This window comes from Artemia sp. Qi Xiang Cuo, chromosome 4 (assembly GCF_049724085.1).
Source record: "Artemia sp. Qi Xiang Cuo chromosome 4, ASM4972408v1, whole genome shotgun sequence".
In the NCBI taxonomy this organism is placed as follows: domain Eukaryota; kingdom Metazoa; phylum Arthropoda; class Branchiopoda; order Anostraca; family Artemiidae; genus Artemia; species Artemia sp. Qi Xiang Cuo.
Genome location: NC_142797.1, coordinates 72,235,011 through 72,256,904, shown reverse-complemented (window position 1 = coordinate 72,256,904; position 21,894 = coordinate 72,235,011). Strand labels below are relative to the sequence as shown.

General features: G+C 36.2%; 1 protein-coding gene across 1 annotated transcript in view; it reads right to left on the bottom strand.

Moving 5' to 3' along the window:
* LOC148953400 (protein Skeletor, isoforms B/C-like) overlaps positions 1–21,894 on the bottom strand; it is a 98,932-nt gene that overhangs the window by 16,334 nt on the left and 60,704 nt on the right. Inside the window, exons 7-10 of the mRNA XM_089088523.1 lie at positions 21,214–21,350; positions 17,686–17,821; positions 7,278–7,464; positions 4,162–4,287 (exon numbers count right to left, since the gene is read on the bottom strand). Coding sequence (XP_088944649.1) covers positions 4,162–4,287; positions 7,278–7,464; positions 17,686–17,821; positions 21,214–21,350 — 586 coding nt within the window. The remainder of the gene's footprint in view (positions 1–4,161; positions 4,288–7,277; positions 7,465–17,685; positions 17,822–21,213; positions 21,351–21,894) is intronic.

Sequence of the window (21,894 nt, the reverse complement as noted above, 5' to 3'; positions counted from 1 at the left end):
CTAATAAACCAAAAATTGGTATTCTGAGGTTAAAAAGCTATGTGGCAGGAGGTTTGAATTCCTTTCTTTCATTGTCCAGAGCCTTCCAACACTATCCGACCAATTACCTTCAGGAGCCCTTGCCCCTTATTTACCCACTGTTTCCCCGTCTGAGATAGAAAGAAGAATTCAAAAACTAAGAAAGACAAATATTTGTCCTTTGGATATCCCCTTTCCTCTTGTTAGTGCCTTCGGTGATTTCTTGTCTAAGCCCTTGTCTTTCCTGTTTAACAAAATTACGGAGTCTGGGCAAATTCCTACAATATGGAAACAGGGTTTCATAACCCCTTTGAAAAAGAAAAACGGAAAGCCTGGTTTTGAAGGCGTTTGGCCTATAACTCTTACTCCTATTTTCTCAAAACTTTATGAAGGATTACTTGCAGATTGGCCAAAGGAAAAAATCCTACCTCTTACTGACTTGAAACGATTTTGGAACCTAAAATCCACCTCTACTTCCCATTACCTCGTTTTTCTTATTGATCACATCGGGAAAACCCTTGAAAAGCCTAATTCCTGGCTAAATTTAATTTCCATTGACCTTCAGAAACATTCGACCTTGTTAACCACAATATTTTAATTGAGAAACTTGTCAACGAGTTCAATATTGATCCCTTACTGGTGAAATTAGTTGCCTCCTTCTTAACAAATAGATCGCAAGTTGTCAAATACCAAAACCATTATTCAAATCCTCTCCCTGTTCACAACGGCATACCCCAAGGTACTCTCCTAGGTCCCCTCCTTTTTTCAGTAATGATCAACAGCCTCGCAAAGGAATTTCCTGACCAATGGAAATTTGTTGATGACCTAACGGTTGTTGAAACTTGCTTCAGAAATTTAATAAGTGACCATATGATTATCCTAAATCAAATTGGAGACGAAGCCTTGGACTTAGACGTGACAGTAAACGCCTCTAAGTCCATGATAATGCCCATTTGTTTCCTCAAATCCTCGCCCTATTTTCTTAATCCTATCCCTCCTGAAATTTCTGTGTCCTCATTTAAACTACTTGGCGTCAAAATTTCTTCAGATCTAAAGGAGGATATCCACCTTAAAGACATCATCCATAGAGCTAATTTGTCTATCGCCCTCCTTAAGCTCCTAAATAAATTCAGCGTCCCCCCTCCCACTCCTTACGAATTTACACGTCTTTTGTCCGCCCGCATCTAGAATATGCTTGTCCAGTTTGGCACCCTGGTATCTCTCGCGAAGAATTAGAAAAAATCAAATCAGTTCAAAGAAGAGCCTTGCAAATGATTGTAAAAAAGGCATGGTGCAATACTCTTTGCTTCTAAAAAAAAGATAGTTTGGAAACCCTAGAGCAAAGGAGGATTTCGTTGTGCCTCCGTTTTGCAGAAAATGCCATAACAAACCCTCGGACGGCAAGTATTTTCCCCAAACGTCACTCCCTATCCAGATTACGGCCGCCTCGAGCTGTTTCTGAGCCCATCCCTGCTTTGTCCCCCATTCGCTGCGTTACTTCCAAATACGAAAGAACTTGTATCCCCTTCATTACATAAAAAATAAATAAAATGTCTCAATAGTTTCTTCCCCCCCCCTATTTTTTGTTTATTAGCTGATGGTACTGCCCAGGTTCTTGCACTCATTTGCTTGCCCCCCCCCCCTTTTTTGACCAGTTTTTATTGTTTTTAACTCTTTTATTGATTTACTGTAGTTGAACTATTGACATTTTCTTAGTATCCCTTGTAAATTAAATGCATTTATGTCTCGCTCTAAGTTTAGTTTGACCAGTTTTTAATGCCTTTATGTCTCGCTCTAAGTGTAGTTTGACCAGTTTTTATCTTTTTAATTTTTTTAATTGACTTTTTACAGTTTTAATTATTGACTTTTAGATGATTATTCATTATGGTTTTCATTTATTTTGTTGTTGTTCTTTGCATTTTCAGTGCAACCATTTATATTGTCGACCCCAAAGTCCGAATTCGGCCCTTTGTGGGCTTGTGATAGCGATTTTTTTAAAATAAATATCTTATCTTATCTCTTGTCAAATATTTTCGATCATTATTTTGATATGGCCATTTTGTTCAACTTAGTTGGAAAGTCGGGTAATTGTGGTTTTGGGGACGAAAACCCTCCCCCCATAGCCTTAAAGACAAGAGCCTTAAATTGTTCCCTTGGGGCATTAAACATTCTTATAGAAATTTTTGTCGTATAAGCTTCAAAAAGGGCTAATTCGATTGGAAATTGAGAGGACTAGTGCCTTTTTTATCAGTCGAAAGTGATTTGAGGGCAAATGTTCTCCCTCCACGCCTATTGTTTCTCCAAACACTTCCAATCAAAATTTTGATATAGCCATTTTGTCAAGCCTATCAGAAAGGTCTGGAAATTATGTATTTGAGGATAAAAAATCCCCCCAGCCCTCAGGGCAAGGGTTGTAAGTTGTGCCCTGAGGACATATAGGGTTTTAATAGAGGTGTGGTCATATAAACTTCAAAGGGGGCTCATTGGATTGGTAATCAGACGCTCTAGTGCTCTTTTTAAGAGTCAAAGTAATCAGAGGGCAGCTACCCTTTCACCCATACACACACTTCATATTGTCCCGAAATGCGTCAAATAGAAATTTTTAGGTAGCCATTCTATTCAAAATAGTCTAAATATCATACAACAAGGCTTTTGGGGTTGAAAGAAACCCCAGAGATTAGGGGCAAGGGTCATAAGTTATGCCCAGGGAGTATTAAAGGTTTTTATGGAAGGGATGGTTCTTTAACTTCGGAAGAGTCAGTCTTTTTTCTTTAAAAAGACTATGTAAATATAAAACGATGAGAGACTAATCTGACAAACTTCTTCTACAAAAAAAATCCTTAAAAAAAAGTAAAGAACTCTATTAGACTAAAAGTGAAAAAAAATAGAATCAAATAATTTAACAAGCACGAAACTTTCACAAATCTGTATCAACAAATAAATGAAAACCAAAAACAAACATAAATTAGTCGCACAAACCAAGTAAATGAGTTTTTTGTCTTTTCATCTTTCTTTTTTTCTTGTTCTTTTTTTTGAATTTCTTGTCTTCTTATTCTTTTTTTCTAATTTTTTATGTCTCTTATTTTTCTTCAAGTTTCGCTTTTTCACAAGAAACTCTTTAAAGAGAAAATAAGCTAAATTAAATATTAATTTCCATGTTTCTTTATTCTTACATTTTTAAATTTAAAACATTTTCAATTCTTAAGTTAATTTATTTTTTTATCTTTTGTTTTAATGTTTAGTTAATTATTAGAGAGGCCCTTTGTTTGAAATATTTGTTTAATGCAGTGTGTGTCTAAAAATATTGACTACCGAGACTATCAAATTATTCAAAACAAGAAAATTCAAATTATTCAAATTAACCACGTATATATAAAACAACAACGGTGCTATGTATAATTCTGGGAACTTAATAATACTATCCAGGAGGGATTTCAGAAAATTTTGAAACTCCCGGGAATTTCTCACTTTTGGAGACACCGTCTGGACCTAAAATACCATTTGGCACCATTATGCAGCATAATGGGCATGGTCCAACAACTACAAAATAGTCTACACTACAAATTTTTTAGCAATCCCTTTAAAGTTCATTCAATCACTTGTGATAATCTCAGGCAAATATAAATTGAACGAAAAATTCTTCGAAGAGGAGGGAATAAATCTGATTTCACCTTGAGAGAGCAGGGAAAGGGATATTAAACTCTATTTTTATAGACAACCTCTATATTAATGACATAATTTTTAATGTTAGTATGTGCATTTACTTCAAAAAATTACCGAAACAAGACAAAAAAAAAAAAAATCAAATTCGAGTTAGCGCTTTACTATATGTTTACAGTAGCCAAAGAAAAAGAATACGAATAAAGCAAATCAAAAAACGAACAGAGCAGTTTACTACAACGTTTTTAAACTGAAGAGAGAAGCCGTAAAAGGTATTACTGAAATTATGATTTGGGCCCGTGGCCCTTCCAAGGTAACTTTTTAGCTGAAAGATAGGCATGTTACACTTTTGATTGACCTGAAATTGCGCAGGAGTTTTCACTCTTTATGATTAGAGAATCTAATGCAAGGTGTGAGTAAGTTGAAGACCCACAATTGAAATTGCGGTCCATTTCCTTCGAAAAAATAGGAATACAGACTTACCAGGAAAGGCTAGATGAGGGCAATCCTGTGAGTCCTGAATATCCTCTTTTTTGCCCACTAGGACCTATTCTTGCGACAAATACCCTTTTCGAGGGATCGAATATAGGGGGTATGGTCCACGTTTTCCTAAGTGAATAAAAATGGATATTTAGTGATTTTGCCTTTCTTTCGACATCTTTCTTTTCACATACCGCGTCTCCTGCGAGCATGCTACGCATAACTGGAAACAGCGAATAATTGAAGAAGCAATGCAAATTGCACTGTGTGTGCGTACTCATTACAGAAATGAAATTTTAGACGTTTGTCGACATAGGAGAATTAATGATGAAAGATTCGTTACAACCAGAAGGAGGGGCAGAGAAAACTATATCAAATACACATACCAAGTCAATTTCGTAAGGATCAACTATAGGGTGTAGGCCAAGGATGGCTGCAAAATGTTTCCAGTGGGGGTGAGTTTGCAAGTTTTCCAGTGGGAGTGAGTCTGCAAGTATATTTTCAGAGAAGACTTAAAAAATCTGTTTTTGTCGCAAAAACAGGCGCTTCAATCGGAGTTTGCCTCCTAGATCTGAAAAATATCTTTTTTTGGCATTATTTTTTCCTAAAATAGCTTTTTTGGTATTTTCATGGACAAAATAAAGAACAAAATTGCACTCTTACATTTTGATAAATACATTTTGCCCTTCCCCCTCCTTTGTTTTCGTTAACTGACACCCCTACACAAAAGTTTCATATTTTTTTCAAATATTACTCGATTAGGCCCTTTTTTATATACTTTTGGTCTTTGAGGGCAAAGGTCCAGCTCCCATCCTTATTTTCAACCTTGAGGTACACATATTGAACTTGTCCTAGCCAAGTGGATGGCGCACTGAATTTGGAATCCTTTTTCCGAAGGGCGAGTGTTCGATTCCTGGTGTGGCCAGTTATTTGATTTAGGACGGGGGTCAGTGGCGTGACTCGGTAAGCTCAGCCAGAGTCGACCCAGCTCTAAATGAGTACCTGGAGAAATCTATGGAAAGTAAGCAGGAAGGGTGTCCGAAAACACAGGATGGCTGGCCCCCATCCCCATTGCACTTCCAGGCTGAAGGGCCTTGAGGCGGTGATCAGCACCTCCGGTTTGGAAATGAAGGGTCTAGTGTCGTATCCTTTACCTTTTTTCTTATTGAACTTGAGGTCCCATATTTAAGCGTATGAAAAATATATTGACCTACTTGGAAAAAAACACTGCAAGAAAAAAAAAACCTGTCACAATCCCCCTCCTTCAACGAGTGGCAGTCCTTCAGGTAAGCACAGCCAAAAAAAGAACCGCAGCTCCACACTGCTGCGACAGCCACAGGCGGCTTTGTGCCGCGACGAGTTGTTATTAGTAGTAAATGATTTGCAAAATAATACAAACATCAAGAGAAAAATATAGACTAAAACTGGGCTAGAATAAAATTTCAAATTGAGTTAGAAAACACAATGACCGATTCTAAGGTCATTATAGTTGACCATATAGTGACTAGAGATAGCAGGTTAAATGGGATATGGTTTTGGCAATTTGCTGTTGTTGAAATACTCAATGATATATCACCTCAAAGTACATATTCCAAGCCACAGTGCTACACATAATGAAATAGTGCTAAAATAGCCCGTGCTGCATATGGCAACCCTGATTCTAAGTGAGTGGACTAATTCACTTCTCGTCTCCATTATTGTTGTATGTTGGAAAACAGGCACTTGTGAAGGAAGCACTATAGAGCCGAGATCTTCACGAAATCTCCAAATTCTACTATTTTTTCTATATTTTCTGTTTATCTCACCTTCGTTCTGAGGCTTTGACGGACTCTCCTTCCCCCTCCATCCATCCTGAAATTAATTATTGCGTACATACCTGGTGTTATGCAAAAAACGAATGTCAACGTCTATTTTGAAAAATTAAAAAATTGGGATCTATGGACATACGATTAAGCATTACAACACTTACAATAGTAAACATGGCAGAACTATTACCTATACAGCTTGATGAATTTATTACTAGTAAAATTAAAAGGGAATTTTCTGTTTATGACTTAATGAATAAATGAATGTCTTAATGAAGATTAGGACTTGATGAAGCTTAGAGCTTTATCTTGAAGCTTAGAGCTTTATCAGGTACAACAATGAAAAATTAATAGTGGCCAATTAATTACTTTGGTATAGGAAAAAAGAATATTCGGAACAAGAAAACATACACCTAAGATGTAAAATTTCAAAACATTATACAAAAATCTTAGTTTTTTTCGCACTTTGTATTACATCTTGGTTCAAATTTGAAAACATAATAAGAGACAGATTATATCAAAATACCGCCAAAATCATAAAAATCTCGAAAACCTTAAGGCCTGGGACCGTAGCCCTTTCCCCTCTATGCAAGTTTACCTGTCTGGTAAAATTAAGTCAATTAATAAGTTAAATGAATAGGTTGTAACAACCAATTAAGAACGGGGAGATTTGAGAAATCAAAAATAGCTAAAAACACGCAATAAGCACTATTGACCCCACTCTTTAACATATCGGGTCTAAAATTAACTCAACGTGTAACCTTACACAGATTTATTTTATAATTTGTTTTCATTACTTGCATGAGACTTTTAGAATTTTCATCCATTAGAATAAAAATCGCAAAAACAATGGTAAAAACATCTACCAAACTAAAATATGCAGTACCCAAATTTCAAATACCCAAAAATCGAGGCCGTATCCAGGAAGAGGGGGTTAGGGGGTCTGACCAACCCTCCCCTCCCCTCACCCGAAATGTTAGTCCGACCCGTAAAAACGTAAAAAAAATGAATTTGAACCTATTTTTAATGCGTTTTTTTCAAGATTTTTCTGTTGCCCCTCCCCCGAAAAAATCCTTTGGTAAACCCCCATCTCCCTCGAAAAAAAATCCTGGGTAAGTCCCAGCCAAAACTACTTAAATTTCAGAAGGCATAAGCTACCCTGATATTTTTCGGATCAAATGAATAAATTTTTGCTTATTGTTCAAAAGTTTTGTTCTGGGGAGGAATGTGAAATTTGAGAGAAATTAATTTTTTCAATTCCTCCCCTGTCAGTCCGAATAGCTAAATATTGCATTTTTGAAAAAATGTACTCACGGCATTTCTTCAGGAACTATAACGAAATTATCACAGTTTTTCTTTCCCTGTCTACCGAATTCAATTGCTCTATCGCCTCTTTGCCAAATTCGATGAAAAGTTGGTCTTCTTTTATCGTCCAATCGACCCATGGACCAAATTACATATGTATGCCCATCAGTATTAATAGTTTGGTCACCATCATCAGCTGTAACAAGTTAGGGTTAATGGATTGCTAGTTAAGATCAGTGGTTCTACCATTCCTCAATTTTCCACGGATTCCCTGAATTTCCTCGAAAAAAAAATCCCAAAAATAGCGCTTATTAATACCCGAACAATAACACGAATAAAATTCAGTAGCCAAATTTCCGGTAACGTTAACTTTCCGGTAGATTTCTGGGATTTTTTTTGCGGAGAAATTCGGGAGGATTAACTTTCGAAAATTCTGAATAATTCAGCATTAATGGAACCGTCCCCAATATTTTGAGCATTTTTAAAAGAAAATTTCATGGCTAACTAGGCATGCTTTTCAAGTACTGACAGTGTGGTAATGAAGTATGGTAAGGTAAGTGTATTAACCATGAGAAAACTATCTTAAGAGGAAAATCAAAACAAGGTAGGACTTATTTCCAAAGAAAGTATCATCTAATAGAGCTGAATTCACTTATGTCAAGTAAAAAAAAATAAATAAAGAAAAAAATAAATACAAAAAGACTGAAACAATAAACAACCAAACAACTATTTAAAAACGAAATGTGTCATACATAAGATGATCAATATAGAAATTGAAATATATTAGCGAAATATAGCACGTAAAAATAGCGGTGGCCAGCGTTTATTCCCCCCCCCCCCACCTTGCGGAAAATCTTCCCTCGAAAAACACCCATGGAACATACTACTCGCCCCATTGCTGGTTGGTCTCCAAACCCTTTCAATTTATAAAAAAAAGGACTTGAACTCTTAATTTCTGATCTAATGAGCACCCTCCGAAGTTTCTTTGACCATGAGGTGGAGATGTGGATGAGGAAGGGGCAGTCACCCTCCTTTTAGGAATATGTTCTGCTCATTTTGGGGTAGCCCCTAGAGCCCCTCCCCACCCAACAAAAATCCTAGTTACGGCCTTGGGGACCATAGAGCAATTTCAACCACCACCCTCCTCTCGTCTCTTTCTTAGATCTAACTCAATGAGATGGCTCAATGCGAGCTGGGATGTAATGACATTAAAGTGCACCCTTTGATGTATCTTCCTTCCCTCCTAAACTACAAAACAGTCATAAAACCCCATTGTAGAAGTTTAAGTTCCTTTTCAAGTTTGTTTAATTTGTCCATTGTTTACAGATAGTATTTTTTATTGGGTACATACGGACATTTTTCGCAGGGGAGTTTTCTTCAGGGAGGAGGGGATTATCTGGGGGAATTTTCAGTGGAGAGTAAATGTTTGGGAATAATTTCTTTAGCGGCAATGTATTTTCCGGGGGATATTTTCCCCGGGAGTATTTCTCGCGGGGGGGGAGGGGTGTTTTCGGGAGGGGATATTCCCCGGGGGGTAAATGCCTAGAGCCAAAAATAGAATGTCCATAATTTAAAGAGTAAAGTTAGCACAATGAGTGGTACAAACAATAAAGGAAAGAGAGCGAAGAGACTCGCTCATTTAACGTTATAATTATATAAGGGAGAATAGTTCTCCTAAATCTTTCTATAGAAAATTGCATTGCAGCAAAAGTAAAATCTTTTGATGAGGTAAAGCGAGGGAGGCGAAGTCTATGGGGGGGGGAGGGTATGACCAGAAAAAAAGTGAATTCACTCAGGGGCTGTGGAAAGTACTATGGGCGAAACGTAAGCAATTTTTTGTTCTCCTTTCCTCAAGGGTAACCGGATTGGCTCTACTCCAAAAGGAGATATAAGAGACTTTAGCTTCATTAAAGACAATTCTTCGATATTGTTTGTGGACTCCATTATTATATCCAACAATTCTCTGCAGATGCAAGGATGCCAATCAGGCAGGTACGATATAACCCTGACAGTGGCGGATCCAGGGGGGAGAGGGGGCGCTCCCCCCTAGCGTAGTCTAAGGTAGTGTAATTTACTTAATTAACTCAAGTTTGGTTTAATTAAACTTGCTCATAACGCAAGTTTATCGGATCCACCTATTTTGCGCCCCCCCCCCTAATTTTTTTTTTCGGATCAACCTATTTTGCCCCCACCCCTAAAGAGATCCTGGATCCGCCCCTGAACCCTGACCTAATATTCTTCATCTAAGTAGAACCTGTTTCTCTGACTCTCAATCCAAATGAAATATGAAATATTATATAAAAATATAATACTTTAGAAACAAATTTGGGCTATATATTTGCTTATTAGGGCGGGGGGGGGGGGGGTAAAGCACAACGGGTCTGCAAGCATAATGTGTTAGGTAAAATTATTTTCCATATTATAAATTAAGAATTGTTTTCTAACTTAGCACTGTCCAAATACTTTACCGACACCCCTCCCCCTTAGGTGCCATTATATTGCCAAAATTATATATTTACCATCTATTATGTCACTTCTCTGTGTCTTGTCTCGTGCGAAGCTGAACGAAAAGAGAGAAAAAAAACCGGTTCTACAATGTGTCAATGGATGAACCACTTGAGTGCTCACGGCTATACCATACAAGTAGCCTACCAAAAATTCTCTTAAATCTTGAAAAAAATTTATGCGGGTATCTTATTTTCTTATTAAACAAGGAGTTCTCACCCTTTCCGATGTTTTCAAAAACTGGTGCCCCTGCACGTGTGTGAAATTTACTTTTATTTATTTATTCATTGTTGGATTTAAGTTTGATGTGTGTCAGAGTAAAATGCATAAATAAAGACTTGGACTCACGGATGCCTTGATTTGCTGTAATAAATTTGCTTGATTTTTATGTGGAATCCCCGTATGTGACATGCTTTAGAGGCTACCATTTGCATGTTTTTACTAAGGGTGATCTAGATTCATCTTGACAAAGGGATAGTTATCCGTACGAAACCAAAGGATCCATGTAATACTTCTTGGTTTCCGTAAGCAAAATACAATATCGACTATGTACCGCAATTCCTACCATTTGAAGCCAGGGATGATTGCAAGGACCCAAAAATCACATGAAAAAGTGCAGTGCCAATTTTGAAACCAAAAGCTCAAGCTATCGACCTTAAAATTCCGGAACAAGACTTTCTGCTACCCAAGAAGTTCTTGATCTGGTCATTACCCATAATCTTATCCATTGTTCCTTTTACTTGCCTAATAACTTGAAGCTTATTTTTCTTTATCAATCCCTGCTCCCTTTAATCCAAGTCTGAACCTTTTGTAATCGCAGATGGAACAAATTATCCTGAATATATGGGGAACTACCAACCTTTTAAAGTACCGCTCTTTACGCTAAGGTTTATTAATGCTTAACTTCAAGTCTTTTGTAGAATAAAAAAAAACCATATAGGCCTACCCAGATGGTGATCACAAAGCGTTTCCTTTGCCAATTGTCTTTAAAAACATCTGATATAAAAATTATACTGTTTAAGTTCTATCTTTCTTCTAAAACATAGAATTTTGTATCCAGCCTGCAGCTGCAACTTGCATCTGAGGGACAAAATCCGAATATCCCTGTATTCATTACTCTCAAAATCCATCCATTCATCCAATCAGAATTATGACAGTAACTGCAAATTTTCTTAATTTTTTCCAAAAGGTTATCAGTTAGTTCTTAGGATTAGAATAATACCATTAAACAGTTTTCTCATTTGGTCAAAAAAGGAAAATCCTTTGGATTCAAAAATTTCGTCATAATCTGATTTCCTAGAATGCTTATGGTTTTCACTTTCTATTTAAATTCACTAGTTTATTTTTTTTATTGATGATGGCAGCAGCGATAGCTGCACCGCAGTAAAGAGCGAACCATAGCCTATAGGAACCAAAGTTGTAAGAATATTTTTAGAAAAACAGTCTAGGGAGGAAAATTGGAGCTTATGGTTTTCCTCCCTGAAAAATCCCCCCCCCCCACAGGAAATCCATCCCCCACTGAAAACCCCCCACGAAAGTTTTCCCCATACATAAAGTACAGCATCACAGAGAAAGCGCAAAACATTTAGCTCAAAATGTTGATTAGATGCCCTGACAGGTATCTGCTAACTCCATGCCCCCCACTTTCCGTTTTTGGTTAAATTTTCAAAATCGCCAATATATTTTTCTGTTACTCCAATTTACCAATTTACTTCCGCATAGCATATTAAAAACTCCTTATTGTAACCTGGAACTCCTAGAGGTGTATCTTTTCTATTTTAACCCTCCACCCATAAATCCCATTATTCTTATAAATTTATATAGTCTCTCTCTAGACTGCTGAAATAGGGGGGCTGATTTATCCCTCTCTCGCCTCCTATAGGTAAATATATCCAAGAAACTGACACAACTTTTTGCTGATGTATTTGGCCCCTATTTGCCTTGAATCTTTGATTACATTTTTTCATGCAATTTTATTTTCTTTTTTTATCATCTATTTTTCTTAATTTCTTTTTCCTTTTTTTCTTTTTTGTCATTTTCGTGCAATAGGTGTTTCTAGAGAGACGGCGTTTACACACACACCCCCTCCCCTACCGGAAAATACCCCATCCACCCTCGGCTTGTTGGTCTCACTTTTGATTTGTATAAAAAAAAATACTAGAATTCTCAATTTCTGAAGTAAGTGGCACACTCCGAAGTTTCTGTAACCATGATGTGGACGTGCAGATGAGGAAGGGGCAGCCCCCCTTCCTATACGGCATAAAATCTGCTAATTTTGTGGTTTAATTTTACTCTTTACTTTCATAATAATAGCTTAGAGCAGAAATATTTCCAGAAATCAAGAGGGATTAAATATTAATGTCACATCTCCCTCCCTCCCTCCCTTGTTAGCCGAAATATTTTCAAGGTCTAAACAAATTTTTATGTCTTATGTGAATTCCTTGTTACTTTACAATTCCAAACATTTGCATATATGGGCTCTAAACCACTACAATGGGGTTCTCTGATTGTTTTGTAGTTAGATAGAGGGAGATGCCTTAAAGGGTGCACCCCTTCTAAAGTTTTAAAGTTTAAAGGGCATTTTAAAGTTTTCTGTACCCCCTTCCCCAAAGTCCTGGCTGTGGTCCTGGGGATTATATATCAATTTCTACCCTCTCATCTCTTCCTTAGAACTAATTCTCTATTTATCTGAAGGCTACATGACACTTGGGATGTTTTGGCATTAAAAACATCCTTCCCTCCGTAACTACAAAATAAATAGAGAACCCCATTTTAGAGGTTCAAAGAGATTTCTAGTCCATTTTTACAAATCGAAATGTATTGCAAACCAACCGGGTGGGGGTATTAATTTTCGGGGGAGGGGGGGGGGTATTTTTCCGGGGGGAACGCCTATACTCATTTCCGTTTTTACTGCAGTGACAAATTTAATCTCATCCCATGAATACACCCCCCCAATGTCAAATTCTTAGCCAATGTCTTCTTTCAGGTGCCAAAACATACAACTTATCGCAAATATGATGTTCGACAGAGAGTTCAGGGCTGGATTATCTTCACGTTTTATTTTCAAATGTGAATCGTGCAGTGAAGAGGTTACTTTACACACTGAAATGCCACCAGCACCGAAAAAGACATCGAAACCATCTCGCCAATCACATAATTTGGAATCAGATTTGTAGCCAGAAGAAAAACAGACAGATTTTGTACTTGTTTTTATTTGTATTTTTAATCAATATAAGCTTGTTTTCAAGCGTATTTTGCTTGTTTTCAATCAATATAAGCTTGTTTGTGTTCAAGTAAAACTTTTTTCTCATTTGTAATGAACTGTTGTATTTTGAAACAGTATTTCTACATGTCATGACTTGTTTTAGTCCAGACGATCTGAATAATAAGCCTTTTTAATCGGTTGAGCTATTTGAATGAGCTTCTTCAAGGTGAAGTTTCTCTTAATCAGCCTTATGTGCTGGTACACCCTCAAGGGAGATTGGCTGACCTTATTGTCCATCTGATCTCATTCCTATAAATAAAAGCCTGATTCCATAGCATCATGTGGTGAATACTATTTTTGCAAAACAAATTTCGAAAAATAACATGATTAGTGACAAATTCATACAGATGAATCTGTCCATAGTAAGAAAGGTGGAGCAGCTGCATGCATTCCATCCCTGGACCTTAATCTTTTTATTCTCCTTCCATTGGGATCCTCTGTTTTGTTGGTACTGTTTTACAAAGTGGTACGCGCGCGACAATTGTATTGAAAATCAGATAGGATAAAACCCGGTACTAATACGAGACGCTGTATAAAGATAGGCATTACATAGGGTTTTCTCACTCCGGGAACTATATTTGAAATTTAGTTTTTTGAGGTTTAGAGGGACTAAAAAGTACCTAAGTTGGGTTGATTAGGTTGGGTTAGGGTATGTATTTAATATATACTATGTTTAACCCCCCCCCACCTCCCTAATGTGCAAATATATAGCCCAAATTTGTTTCTGAACTATTATATTTTCATCCTATTTTGTTTTATTTCAAATAGAGTTAACGAAACTTCACTTTTCACGCGCTTACCGCTTTGTAATACAGTACCGTTTTGTCTGCTGAATTGTGTACCATCCACCTGTTTTATTTAATAAAACAGATTTTTTATTAAATAAAAAAAACAATTTTTTTAACTGAAAGTAAGGAGTGACATTAAAACTTAAACAAACAGAAATTATTCCGTATATGAAAGGGGCTGTCCCCTCCTCAACGCCTCGCTCTTTACGCTAAAGTGTTTTACTGTTTAAAAATAAGAGCGATGGGAAAGAGTCGAACTTTAGCATAAATAGCGAGGTGTTGAAGAGGGGACAGCCCCTCTGTTCGTTTTAAGTTTCAATGTCACTCCTTACTTTCAGTTTAAAAAAAAAACTTGTTATTTTTATTGCATTTATGAGCGTTTTTGAAGTAATGCAGGTTCGTGATTTTGGCTCATCGTAAATGATTAATTAAAATGAAATTTGCATATTAATTTGACTTTCTTTGTTAAATGGCTTTCTAGGAAGTTGTTTAATTTTATTTACAAACCTTTTTATTAGTAATAAACATGTATAACTTACGAATTAACTAACATAAAGACCTTCTACATTCATATATTTTTAATACGCATATTATGAGGTATGGCCCCTAGTCAATACCCCGCTCTTTACGCTAAAGTTCGAATTTTGTTCCAATTCTTTAAAAATGACCCCTTAATCACAAAGGCCGTTAATTAGAATAAATAGTTCTTATGAAAGTACTTAATAAAACTTAAGCGTAAAGAGCGAGGTATTGACTAGGGAGCGAACCCAATCATAAACGTAATAATTTCTGTTCGTTTTAAGTTGTGATGTTGCTCCTTACTTTCAGTCGAAAAACTTGTTTTTTTTTAATTTAATTTCTGATCGTTTTTTTTAAATAATGCTGGGAAATCTGGTGCCCCCTTCATAGCAATGTCCCTTCCCCCATGAACGGTAAATAAAATTGCATACATGGCTTCAAAGGTAATGTATTTCAGCATTAGTGTTTATGTACTGCACGCACTAAAAAATGTCTTAAATGCTGAAAACGAATGCATTTGTACATATGTATGTTATTACTATGTAGTGGATATGAATTTACGTTTCTTAGCTGCCCTTGTCGTTGAAATTTTCCTGTCTAGATTATGCTAAAATCATGGTAGGATTTTCTTCAGAATTAACAAAAATTTCCTTTTATATGCAAGGTCAGTCTGGACCAAAAGATAAAAGGAAAGCCCCATGTGTATGCCCTTCATATATAAAAAGATGCGCGATTTCGTAATGAATACAATTGCTACTGTCACGAAAGAAGAAAATACAGCCCAGGACTTAGTCATGGCTCTGAAAGTCATTGTGGTGCTTACAAGTACCACATATTATCACAATCTGCAATCCATTTCTGGATAACGTATCAAGTGCAGGGGCGCAATTTGCTGTGGGATAGGGGGGGGGGACAACTGTTCCTTGCAGATCCAATTTTGTTTCCCCCCCCCCCCAGACCTCAGTTTGCAGTTCCCTCCTACCAGCTAAAATTGAGTTTCCGCAAAAAAATCGAGTCAAAATTAAGATAAACCTGAATAACTCAAGTATCCAGAGAAACTGGTCAGTTTTCTTTAATATATCTTTGCCTTTGTAATAATATATGGGTAATTTTTCAGTTTTTATTGTCATTTTCACTTGATTTGGGAAAAGTGGCTCCAACTTTACCGCCCCCCACCCCCTCCCGCCAGAATTTAACAAAAATATGCAACTGGTCGAGGGGCAAATAAAATTGCATGTATGGATTCTAAGCAAGGAAGTATCTGCTGTTTTTTTAGGGAGGGGGGGGAATACAAAAAAACATCAAAATTAGATTATATACACTTTTGTAGGGTTTTTACCAGTCTGACAAAATTTTGGGGAGGCTAAATCATCTCTGGATACAGCCTTGCTTCGGTGAAAATGTATTTCAGCAATAACGTTTATATCTTCCTCGCATTTAAAAGTATCAACTGTCTAACCTGAATGAATTTATAGGGTTTTCTTCAAACTTTCCCAAAAACTTGCATTTTTTGGGGAGGCTAAATCATCTCTGGATACAGCCTTGCTTCGATGAAAATGTATTTCAGCAATAACGTTTATATCTTCCTCGCATTTAAAAGTATCAACTGTCTAACCTGAATGAATTTATAGGGTTTTCTTCAAACTTTCTCAAAAACTTACATTTTTTTAGTTGTTTATATATTTAAATTTCAGTTGATTCCTGCCCCCATCCCTTTTCAGTCTATTTTTCAATCATATTTCATTTTCCAGAAAGTAGGCAAACCAAATAGACATTCAAGTTTTGAATTAGGTTTGTAATGAAAGTTTCTTTTAGCTGCTCAAGTATTTAACGTGTCTGCTAATTCCTTCCTCAGACAGTTCCCTCTCAGAAAAATCCTCCCCGCGTATAAAGATTTTCGTCAGTCAAAATAAACTCATTTTGTAAAATAGCCAATTTATTTAAAATCACCTCTGACTCATTCTTTTTATTTTCCTCCGTCAAGGTACAAGGCATTTTGCATAGGAAAATTTGCTTTAATACATTCATTTGAAAACTTCAACCAATTTTTGCTCCCTTAGTACTAGTCAAACCACAAATTCTTGATGACAACTAATCACCTGTAAGAGCTTACTAAATGTTAGATTCCTTATAAAATGTTACAGATTCTTGCCACTAGATTAAGTAATCTCTTTGCTTTTTATTTTCTGGAAAAAAATTCAGAATCGGTAATGGAAATAAATCCGCAAAGTAACGACCCATAACAGAAAGACATGAAAACACTGCCTCAATAAATGTACGTCATTCCTTTTAAAACCCATTTATTTCTGAATCGATCTATTATCAAAGTTGAATTGTATGCTTACTGCACGTGGACAACGGTCGCCTCTTAAACTTTCACAGTTAGGGAAGGAAGCAGTTGCCAAATTATTGGTTGTCGTCGTTTTTGTTCACTTTAAGCTTGAATTGCAAATTCAAGCTTAAGTTTTACACGTTTTAAGATTTGTCTATTCACTCATATTAGTACATGTTGTATGTTTGTTTACAATGATTGTTTATTTAATTTCTGTTCGTCTTGAGTTTGAATTATTATAGGTTTTTATTTCTGCTGATCTAAATTTTAGTATGGCCTTTACTTTTCTTTCAAAAACTTCTTTTTCGGAATTTTTTTTTAATAATTTTTTTTAAGACGAAATGATCTTTAGACCAAAATGTATTTCGGCATAGCTTTGGGCTTAGATATTAATTCAAGACATTTGAGGGTATAGAAATCAGAATTCAGACAGTTTTCTGTGCAATATCTTCGATAATTTTCGTTAAAATAAAATTGAGCTAAGAAAAAAGAAGAATAAATAATAGACACAAAGGTACTGGAACACCAAGCGGGTGGGAAGGGGAGTGGGGGAATGGCCCATGGGTGATGTGACAATTACCCCCTTGAGAATTTGAAAAATACATTTTGATTCTAATTCTTTTTTTTTTAATCGAAAAGCCCTTCATGTCCCCTACAATTAGAAACATATCTTTTTTGTATCTCGATAAGAATACCTCCCCCTCCCCCTCTTCAAACATTTTTGTGAACTATCGCCACTGCAAAGGTACAGAATTTTGCATTATTAAAAAAAAAAACTTCCCCCCACACACCCATCCCTATATTAACGTGAGGTTAAATCTCTATGAAATCGGATAAAGTTGATGATATTAACAGCAGACATTGTGTAACACTGCAAGGATTCCTGACCTCCAACTTCAGCATCTTTGCAAACCCCTAGTTTGGCTCCCAACGCGTCAACATTTGATTAAATAATTAACTTGAGTCATTAAAGCTTAATTAAAAATATATAATTAAGAATCATCTTACGTGAGGTTAAATCTCTGCGAAACCGGATGAAGTTGATACCATTAACAGCAGACATTGTGTAAAACTGCAAGGATTCCTGACCTCCAACTTCAGCATCTTTGCAAACCCCTCGTTTGGCTCCCAACACGTCAACACACTGCAATACGTTGAACACTTACATTGAATAAAACAAAAAAAGGTCAAAAGAACACGACCCCCCCCCCCCAAAAAAAAAAACTTAAAAAGTCATAGTTTCCAGCCCGGCATTAATAATTTTACTGTGATTGAATAAATGAATGCTATTTACCCATAAGGGCACATAAGAGAAACTTAAAGGGAAATAAAAGATCTTCATAGGGAGTAACAAAGTACAAAAAGCACGTTATTAAAGCCACGTACGAAAATTTTTGGAGTACTTAGATTATCCCATTGAGAAAACTCCTTCACGACACGTACAATTAAATTGCGTTTTAAAATATTTTCATAGGGCCACACATAAAAAAAAAACCTTAGTATTCACCGAATCATAAATCTTTATAGTTCACTGAATCACTATTCACTTCTATTATTGAACAAACTTCCCCTTAAATTCAAAAGTTCATCAAATCTCAAAATAAAAAGTCCCAATCCACCCTCAAAATACCACATAGTAGGGAACTGCATAGAACTTTCCCAAAATTGAAACTAAGAAATCCCTCCAATTTAAAACGAGGTAGAGATAGTTTACATAAACCTGAATGCAAATCCCAATGTGCTTAACGGGTAATTTTACCTTAAAACAATGTTCATCACGAAAAATCTCTTTAATTCTTCCATAAAAACAAAAAAAAAACAGTGAACCAACTGTATCAACTGCCTAACGCTAAAGGTCTACTGGTATTCCGGCCTAGTCTTTAAACCCCTAAAAAAAACCTTATTATCTGCAGGTCATTGACCATTATTCCATATACGTGAAAAACTGCTCCCTTCCAGAAAAAGCAGTGCTTTTTTCTGGAACAGCCACGACGATTTCTTATTCGGTTTTTTGAGATTCTTAATACGCAATCTATTCAAAGCCTCTCTCTTTACATCTTCCCAGGAAGTTCCCCTTTCACTTAAATCTTTCTTTACGAAATCCTCCCGCCCCAACTGCGGGTGACTTGCTTTCCGCTTAGCCCTTGACGGTCGGATACAAAGGACAATCTAAGTTCGGACTAAAATAGTATCCTTTTACCATCTTTTATTGCCAAAATTTGACCATCCGTCATTACACAATGAAAATAGGCCAAAATCCCCTTTTTACGAGCTGTGTGTTGCTTTCCGCTCGTTCGTTTACAACACTGAAGCTAATAAGACTTCGTTTATTTAGCCAGGTCCGTCTCCCACACCTCTACAATTCGATGAAGAATCAGCAATATTCTCGATTCGTTTGCTTATTTCAGCACCATTAGACTACTGGCCTCTTAAGGCTTAAATTTTTATAAAGTGCAAACATGGGAACTTTGCCCTTTGCATGACTGGCTATATACTTGGCCGTATCGAGGAAGAGGGTGTACCGGGTTTTAATCCTCAAAATATTTTTCCAACACGTAAATTGCTCTTAAAATAAAAAAATATTTTACCAAAGACTAAAAGCCGTTTCTCCAGCTCATTCATTGATCTTGAAAACACAGGTAAAAAACCGTCATCTGAGGGCTTTAGACAAAGTCCACGGGAGGTTAGCCATTCTTCTTCTTCATTCTTTTAGCAGCACCCTCCTCCCACTAAAAAACTTTTTTTATGAACACTACTCCTCAAACAAAAATCCTGCATATGGCCATGGCTTTACATATAAACACTTAGTCTGCTTTTGTTTTTGTTTTTAATGCATAAGAAACTTGCACCAGCACGTTTAATGCACGTTTAATTTGCACCAGCACGTTTAATTTGCACCAGCAGAATTAAGGTGATAAGATTTCCTGTCAAATAAATTTAAGGAGCAGTCTTTAGTGCGCTTGAGCATCGCTGATCCAACTTGTTGTTACAAGTTCCTTGGGTTTACTCCATAAAATATAACAAAAATACTTATCCAGCAACTTGTCAACTGAAACTCTATAGGCGAATAACAACATAAATCACGTGTACTCCACTGTTAACATAAATAAAAGTTCAAATAGGGATAAATTTCTTTTAATAAACAGTGATAAATCTCACAAATAGTGATAAAATTTCACAAAAATGCTAGATATTTCGGTCACATATAGCAGTGACCGTCACAAGCAGTTTTACTACTAATGGCGGCCACTGCATATGTGACCGAAATATCTACTATTTTTGTGAAAATTTATCACTGTTTATTAAAAGGATTTTATCCCTATTTGAACTTTTATTTATCGTCGTGGAAAGGCAATGTGGTCTCCGAAATTATCTATGTAAACATATCTTATTCCCAAACCTTTGAAGGCATGCCACATCTTACTATTAGTTCCCCTTTTTGTCCTCTGCATATAATTTCATAAAGGCCGTATCCAGGGGGGGGGGTACCCGGTTTGAACCCCCCCCCCCCAAAAAAAAAAAATTGACCGAGTCGAAAATTAGTCTAAAAATACCTGTAAAGGTATTTTTACAGGTAAATACCTGTAAAAATCGGGTACCCCCCCCCTCCCGAACAAAAATCCTGGATCTGCTCTTGAGTTTCACATATTTTTCTATTTTTGAAAAGATTGAACTTTTTGTTTACTTATGACGTCACTTATCCTCAGTAATCCTACATTTTCCAGAGTTAGCAGGTGTAACTTATCCGATAACTAATCCATATCGATTCAAGTAGTAATCCTATTAACGTCCGACGCCATTTATGGCTCGTGAAACGCTCAGGATAAATAATCGGGCTTGTCGGATAAGTAATCTTGGGATGCTCGAACGCACTAATTATGGTAGCCTACTTGTTGCACTTAATTTTTAGTGATGTATGTCAAGTATGACAGAATTTTATACAAAATACTTATTGCCAATATCTAGAGTCATTTCGGTGCTAATATGAGCTGATTCCAAATGATCTGACTGTTTTTATGTTACATTTTAAGTGCTGACAAACTGGTGTAAGAAATTTCACGGTAAATTTTTACCAAATAATATTTTTACTTACAAATAATGTGAATATACCATTCAATGCTTTTTTTATGCTTATTACGAATATAACAATCAGTTCTATTGTAATTGAATTGTAGCCCCCCCCCCCTCTATATATGTCAATTCATGATATATATTTGCACATTGGGGGTGGGGGTTAGGTTAGAGGGGCGCTGAAATTCCGACAAAAATGATTATTATATTCGTAATCAGCATAAAAAAAGGTATTGAATGGTATATTCACTTTAATTGTTACTCAATAATATGATTTGGCAAAAAATTACCAATTTCACTTATTTGATTTAGTTGCAAAATTCCGTAGAAGAATGATCAGATGTTTTTTCTTATTTTTCCCCCCCCCCCCCCATAATGGACTTTTTTTTAACGTTCATCTCATCAGAGACATCAAAGAGACGTAGGAATTATCTTAAAATAATATTTAAAAGAGTAAATACGAACCATCGATTTGGCGGTTATATTGTAATCTTCAGCGTGCCCCTGAACACCATCTGTGTACAAAATAAAAGCGTCACTTCCAACCATTCTTGAAGAGGTTTCTGAGCCACTTAAACCAAAAGCCACATATTCTGATGTACCTAAAAATGATTGAATATGTTTTTTGTAAAACCACTCTTCTTTTCATCTATGGCCAGTCAAAAATACACCAAGTGGGTGCCCAAAGCCAAAATTTTAGGAAGGCAATGCTGTTTATTTTATTTTTCAACTAGCATCGCTGCATTCACAAGGCCAGAAAAACCGGCTAACTTTAAGTCTAATGAATTAAATTAATAAAAAACAATTTAAAAAAAAGTTAAAAATTAAAATAATCTGGTAAAATAGCATGGTACTCTATGGATTAACTGGATTTGTGAAATGATTTGAGTTTTAGATAAATAAAGATTTCGTGAAATGGACCGAATGCCATTCTGACGTGCGATTTCCGTCTAAATTAAATGGCTTCCACAATTTTACTTGGCAAGTTTTTTTTTTCACAAACGCAGACAAATTTAACTTCAGGAAATATTTGCTTTCGATCCCCTTAAATTAAAACTGGAGCGCAATTTTTCGACAGCGTATACAGCGATTTATCAATTTGGTAACTAAATGAAGGGCCAAGCTTTATTTTTGACGTCATTTTGA